Source organism: Penaeus vannamei, chromosome 9 (assembly GCF_042767895.1).
Source record: "Penaeus vannamei isolate JL-2024 chromosome 9, ASM4276789v1, whole genome shotgun sequence".
In the NCBI taxonomy this organism is placed as follows: Eukaryota; Metazoa; Arthropoda; class Malacostraca; order Decapoda; family Penaeidae; genus Penaeus; species Penaeus vannamei.
In genome coordinates this window covers 16,932,960-16,940,459 of record NC_091557.1, presented here as the reverse complement: position 1 = coordinate 16,940,459, position 7,500 = coordinate 16,932,960, and the positions used below count along the sequence as shown (strand labels likewise).

Below are 7,500 nucleotides of genomic sequence, written 5' to 3'. Positions count from 1 at the left end.
TTTTATTATGTCCTCAAACTTCATTTACCTGTTTTAAGATTGATTTCTAGCCTTATCTAGATTCGTGTGGATTCTGCATTTCACACTTCCTTTCGCCTGCTGTCAGGTTGACACCTAGCCGGCCCGCTCATTTCGAGAACGAAGTTAAGGAACGCCAGTAAGAAATGTTGCGTTTCCAGTGTTGTCTTCATTCTGGGTTATTTATAATACTATACAGTGACAAAGAAGATAAAATAGACTTCAGTAACGATTCCAGTTTAATATGTGGGCCCACCAAGAGCTCTAAATGCCAAAAAGTGATTAAAACGAAGCAATCCAGATGGTAGAAGGAAACAGACGAAGTTGACACTTGCAGATATAAAGGTATTTGGTTTATTAGTTTACTATGTGAATGCAGCTCTATCTTACCATGCATACCGAGGTGGAGAGAATGTGTCCCGGGCGGTGTTGGGGGGCATGACCCCCCATCAACCCTCCCCTCGGGCAGTGCCTAGTCACGGCAAATTATATTGATATATTAGGTTGGTTTATTGGTCAATACGTTTTTGGGGGGATTGGAACATGTGAATTCCCGTAGTTTTGCCAAAAAGTGGGCTGGGCTCCCGTAGAGTTTTTTATTTCCGGTGTGTCAGTCCGTGGAATTTCAAAAATGGTGGTTACATCCGTAGAGTTTCACTGGCCGTAAGCATTTTTTGTGCTAGTTTTACACATTTTTGATCTTTATTCTTTTAATTTAAGCCTGTTTTACCCCATAATTTCCCTGATATACTCCCCTGCTAACAGGACTATCAAATTACGATCTTCCATGGAGAAATGGTACTCGATCTCCTGAACTATTCATTTGCTGAAGAAACAACACCAAAAATCGATGAAATCATTGGATTTCCTGCAGAAAAACATCAATTTTTTTTTCTTAGTCTCTGCGAGGGTGCGTCGCAGTCTTCAACAATCACCCAATCCATTATTTAATCCTATTTCTACTAACATTTCCCCTATTCCTTTTATGCTTATATATCATAAGTATTCTTCTTTGTAATGTAGATATTTTATGATTTATAATTTCGTTATCATAACCTTGACTCATTATTCACAATGTAACAACGTTACTGCTTCTTTACATTAATTGCCTTCCATGTCGGAACAATACAAAATGTTCATTACTTGAATATTTTCCAATAAGCACTTGACGTAGATGGACCCAGCAATTTTTGTGTGCAGTGTGACATGGGGTAAGTTAAGAGATATTTGTTTAAATGTTTGTTTTATATTTATATTAGTTTTAAATACAAAAAACAGTGTAGCTTTTATCCTAGTGGATAAGTCATGTTATTCAAAATTAATTTTTATGGTAGGTACGGGCACTTTTAGGAGAAATACACTGATCGCATGGCCTCATATTGGGGGTCCTTAACCCATTCCTCATAGTATTATGTAATATAGGCAGGAGATTGCCCTCTATGGTGATACTGCTTTCCTTCCTTGGCACATATATATTTGTGTATGTATATATAAACCTTTGCATATACATACAAGTATGATAACATGTAAATGTGCTCAGAGAGAGTGGAGGGCCTGGCTGCAGCAGGTGCTGAAGGCTGAGGTGCTGAGAGTACTTTGTGACATTGCTCTTTCGGTAATTTTCTATATTACGTCCGCATGACCGATATCGACGATTTTGGTATCGTTGGATTCCTCTCACTCTATACAATGCAAATAGATAGGTTTTATTGTGCGCTAACCCCCCGTTAGCGACAAACTTGGTCCCGATTGCGGGGGCGACGATGTCGGAGTGGCGGACGTAATATAGAAAATTACCCTAATAATTTAACCTCACAGTGAAAATAATCATGGTTATTCACATGACTTCCCATTGCAGGGGGCTGTGCCCCCTGCAACACCCGCCGAGAAAACAAAACCTCCACCACGTATTCATGGCAGGATAGAGCGCACACGAACTAGATGCGGAGCCGATAACCTACAATAACATAGGATTTTTAAGGTACTAACCTGATTTATTAATGCCGCTAATTACTAGGGAGGGTGCTCCTTTGCCGCAAAATGTGAAGGAGGCAGGGTGCGTCCGGCAGGAGGTCCTAGGCCGGAGGATACAGCGACGCTGCAGCACACAGGAAGTGATGCAACCTCACATTCAGGTGCTGGCTGCCTGCACCTGCCGCAATCTTTCTCACGACGAAGGAGGCCGTGGCGGAAGCACATATCTAGCATTTTTTCTTGGCTAATGGCAATCTCGCGCAGAAAATCCGTCTCGGAGTACGAGCACCCTCCACACTCGGCCATCGCGGCGACTATGACTGACTTCTGAACGCGACGGTTATTTCGGTTAAGAATACGAATGCCGTTATTCCAGAGGAAGGGAAACTCGACTTTGAGGCCATCGGTGTAACATCGAAAAAGGCGCAAAACCCGCCGACGTGGGCGGGCCACCGTGTTTATCCTGATTATACTACAATCGTCTCTATATACAATGCTGACTATAATAAGGTTAATATGCTGATTCAGTGAGAATCTTACGAGGTAATACGCCCTCTGCTCCGACATCGACGATGACTGTGTAACGCTCTAGCCTGCCGTGAGTACGTGGTGGAGGTTTTGTTTCCTGGGCGGGGGTTGGGGGGCGGCAGCCCCCCCCAGGGGGGGTCGCAGGGGGCGCAGCCCCCTGCATTGTAAAGTTATGTGAATAACCATGGTAATTTTCACTGTGTGTTATATTATTAGTGCTATTTAACCCTGCATTTTCCCTGGAACCTTTCATGCCCTCCCCTGCTATCGGGGCCAAGTTTGTCGCCAACGGGGGGTTAGCGCGGAATAAAAACTATATATTTGAAATGTGGAGAGTGAGAGGAATCCAACGATACCAAAATCGTCGATATCGGTCATGCGGAACGTAATATAGAAAATTACCGAAAATTACCGCTCTTTCATTTCCCTAAATTCATACTGTTATTAACGAATATTTGCCAAAGCTAAAACCAAAGAACATGATGTTCCTAATCATATGAAACTTATAATCAGGCTATAAGTTAATATGGAATACAATATCCCATTAGCTAAACAACCAATTATTAAATAGCACTTCAACCCCCAAACTTTCCTGAGAGATTGATAAATCATGCAATATGTTCATTGCACTACTCACTTCACCAAGCGATTCCAGAGATTTAATTGCGCCTACGATCCTCTGGTGAGGTTCATTTAGCGCTTTAGCAAATTCATAGGAAATGACGGAGCCATGCTTCTCGACGGCCAGGAGAATTTGCTGCGGAAAGTCCATCACGAGAGATCCCATGTTATGGCTCTGCGCCCCGAGTGACAGCATGGAAGCATCTGATGAAGTCCTCCACAGTTTTTTACTATATGTTCTCGATATCCGTCTCAAATGTTGGAAATATTTATGTTGATGATTTTCGGTTTTTATTCTGTTGTTTTGTGGCATTTTGTTGAATATTACAGCTCATTCTTGAGTGGAAAACAAATGCCTGACGCAATGCGCAACGGGATCGAATTCCTGACGCAATGATGAACCGGTGTAATATCACTTGTATCAAGAAGAAAATCACATCTTACATCTTTCACTCAGTGCTCTGTATGAATTTGCTATGATTCAGTCATTTTTCAATATAGATGTAGGTCGGGTTGTGTCATGAATAGCATTTCAGAAATGAAATATGAAACATCATCCCTGTATATCATTCTCGAAGGAATAACCGGCTACTGGTTCATTTTCACTGTTCCAAGATAGTAATAAACAATAAAAACCATTTGTTTTATATAGGCACAGGGGGTATGCATCCTTCTCCTAATACTTCATGTTGTTTTTTCAAGTGTTAAACAGATACCTCACACATCATAAACTACGGTGCTTGCTATGCCGGTTCAATTTTGGTATAAATGTCCGTTGAAAAAGGTTAGGACCTTTATTCATAAAAAGGAATGGAGCAACGTAAAACAGGTGGTAAATGTTAAAAGTGGGACTGACCAATGTAAAAGGCCGCGCCCTCTTGCGTTCTGGAGACATGCTGAATCCAGGGGTAAGAACATAACTTTAAGCTCAAAAATCGACATATATATATATATATATATATATATATATATATGTATGTATATATATACACATCTGTGTGTGTGTGTGTGTGTGTGTGTGTGTGTGTGTGTGTGTGTGTGTGTGTGTGTGTGTGTGTGTGTGTGTGTGTGTGTGTGTGTGTGTGTGTGTGTGTGTGTGTGTGAGTGTGTGTGTGTGTGTGTAGTGCTTTTGAAGCCTTAAAGCTAAGAGCAGGGTAAAGAAAAAATGCATTAGATATTTGTAGTTGAACACTCTTCATCACAATTTATATTATGGGGTATTTGATTGCATGTTTAGGCCTTAAGGTCACTAAATCGGATTGCCTTAGACTTAGATGCATGCACACACACACACACACACACACACACACACACACACACACACACACACACACGCGCGCGCGCGCGCGCGCGCGCGCACACAGTGTGTGTGTTTGAGTTTACAGTAGTTTTGATCCCAGAGCGCAACCACATTCGTGGAATGCTGTTACTAGAAGTCATAAATGAGTATTGTCTTTTTCAGAATGCAATAGATCATACCAGTTTATGAGGGCTAGATAGACCGTTTATGCTTAAGCTAATATTCACAAAGCATAACGATGACATTAAGGGTATTGAGTACTGTCCTTTAGGAAAAACGACCATGTAGTGATTAAACTAGAATACTGTCTGCTACAGAAAAAAAAATCATCATAAGCAAGGAAAGAAAGGAGAAGTACAATTACAAAAGGGGTGATTATAGAAGCCTTAAAGATTTCTTTGATGGCATAAACTTGAGAACCTTGATGTTCTGTATTCAAAATTTTGTGAAATATGTAAAACAAAAAGAGTAGGATACTTCATATCAACATTCAAAACTGAAGCAAGAAATTTAAAAAAATGGCTCAATGACAAATACAAGAAAATGAGAAAAAACAAGCAGTTCCCTTGGAAAAGATTCAGAAGGCAGATCTCAGGCAGCGTATTTAAGATATAAAGTAAGAAGAAATGAGTATGCCCAAACCATGAGGGAGGTGAAATTAGACTTTGAAAAGGATGTAGTCAACAAATGTACGTCAACCAAAACTCTTCTTTGACTACATAAATAATAAAACTAAGCGTAGATATCAAATCAGAGACAATATCAAAGACAATAACATTATTTATTCTAAGGAGGTAAAGCAGAGGGACCAGATGAGATTTCCAACTGGGTTCTCAGGGAATGTGCAGAACTATGTAATCCTTTATCGTTAATATTCCAAAATTTAATGAGAAAAGTTGGAAACTCGCCAATATTACACCCTTACAAAAGAGCGGCGACAAACAAAACCCTCTAAATTATAGACCAGTTTCGTTAATTAGTATAGTGTGCAAGCAATTAGGAAGGATAATTAGGAAACAGTGGGTTGAAGTACTTGAAAAAAACACGAAATGATATCAAAGTAATAATTTGGCTATAGAGAATAAAGGTCATGTGTAACAAATCTCCTCTCTTTTAATGACAGAGTATCTGAAATATTACAAAAAAGAGACGGCTAGGTGGATTGTGTGTGCGTGGACTTAAATAGGCTTTTGATAAGGTGTCTCATAGAAGCTTATTATGGAAATTAGAGCATATGGATGATTTTCTTCATAAAAGACAGATCAGCACAATAATTAGAGAGAAGCATTCTACATGGCAGCGAGTAACCCAGCCTCAAGTATCGGTGTTGGCGCCGATTATGTTTACTATTTTCGTCAATGATTTAGAGTCAGACATAAGCCCAGGTAGTTGTCTAAACAGCTGACAGGAAAAAAGATCTTGGGGTAATCATGAACAGAAACATAAGCCCAAATGATCATATAAATGAAAAAGTCCACAAAATGCTAGGACTGATTACCAACATGAAGAAGGCATTCGTGTATGTGGATGAAGAAATGGGAAAAAAATCTTTACAGCAATCATAAGACCTAGTCTTGAGTACGGTGCAATGGTATGGAGTCCACGCTTAAAAAAGATATAGACAAACTGGAAAGAATTTAAAGAGCGGCTACAAGATGGGCACATACTCTAAGAGATATGAGTTACGAAGATAGACTACAGAAATTAGGACTTACTACTTTGGAAGAAAGAAGAAAAGGAAGACACGACCATACTGTTCAACTGTATTACAGGAAGAGTGAAGTTGGATAAAGATGACTCTTTAATCTTGAACACAAGAAAGACGAGGCGACACAACAAAAAGTTGAAAGTAAAAGCATGGAACAGTCTCCCAAAATCTGTGTGCTAAAAATGTGCAATTTAAAAAGTTATATGACAATTTAAATATAACAGACGGGACCACCTGAGCTTAGCTCTTCTCCAGTGTTGAAACAACTAGGTAAGAGCACACACAAACACACACACGCACACGCACGCGCGCACACACACACACACACACACACACGCACACGCACGCACGCACGCACGCACACACACACACGCACACACACACACACAGACACATATATGTACGTATGTGTATATGTATATATTGTATGTATATATATATATATATATATATATATATATATATATATATATATATATATATATATATATATATATATATGCATACACACACACACACACACACACACACACATATATATATATATATATATATATATATATATATATATATATATATATATATATATGTATGTGTATGTATGTATATGTGTGTGTGTGTGTGTGTGTGTGTGTGTGTGTGTGTGTGTGTGGAAAACATACACACTGTCTCCGCAAAAGCTTAGTTCCTTATACAACTTTTGACAGTTGTATGAGAGGTCCGAGCATTTTATCTTGCCACATTTTCTCTGTGTGAATGGGACTAGTGGAAGGTGTGGCTTTGCATTTGCACGGATTTTTCTATAAATGCTGCGGGTGTTGCCTTCAAATATTTCGTGAAAACCTTGTATTTTAGTTACATTTACAAAATGGGACTTGATGTGTGGAGCTGATGTGGTCCTAGGTCTTTTGGTGAAATCTCGCGTCCTTTTCCGTAGATTTGCCAGGCAGACATGTGTGGTGAACTGACATGAGTAGCGACATACTGTTAATACCCAATATGTCCTCTCACACAGGGGGGTGAATCACAATTATCATGTCCGGTGCTATGATTTAAGAACTGTCCTTTGGTATGGATATGGTAAATGAAACCAGTTCGGGGCGAAGCTCGTCTGCACAACTGTGAGTGAATAAATAAAAATCAAGAACCACGCTTTGCAAGGGACCAGCTGGGTACCACTGGCATCAATGACAATGGCCTTCTTACCTGGAATTAGTGGGGAGGGGGGTTGAGGGGGCAGAGGCAGTGGCGTGAAGGGGCGGTAGCTCCGGGCGTTCAAATGGGGAGCATTCAATCAGAAAGGGAAAGGAGATAGGAGTTTTGAAAATTATATTTGAATCGGATAGACTGT

At 39.9% G+C, this 7,500-nt stretch overlaps 1 protein-coding gene across 2 annotated transcripts in view; it reads right to left on the bottom strand.

Annotated features, from left to right (window-relative positions):
* LOC113829609 (phenylalanine--tRNA ligase alpha subunit) overlaps nucleotides 1-3,494 on the bottom strand; it is a 49,666-nt gene extending 46,172 nt beyond the window's left edge. Inside the window, exon 1 of one of the 2 annotated variants that reach the window (XM_070125387.1) lies at nucleotides 3,158-3,494. In XM_070125387.1, coding sequence (XP_069981488.1) covers nucleotides 3,158-3,454 — 297 coding nt within the window. In that variant the 5' untranslated portion in view covers nucleotides 3,455-3,494. Of the gene's footprint in view, nucleotides 1-2,007 lie in introns of both variants that reach the window. The other variant, XM_070125388.1, reaches the window with a different exon arrangement.
* Between the last annotated feature and the right edge of the window lie 4,006 nt (nucleotides 3,495-7,500).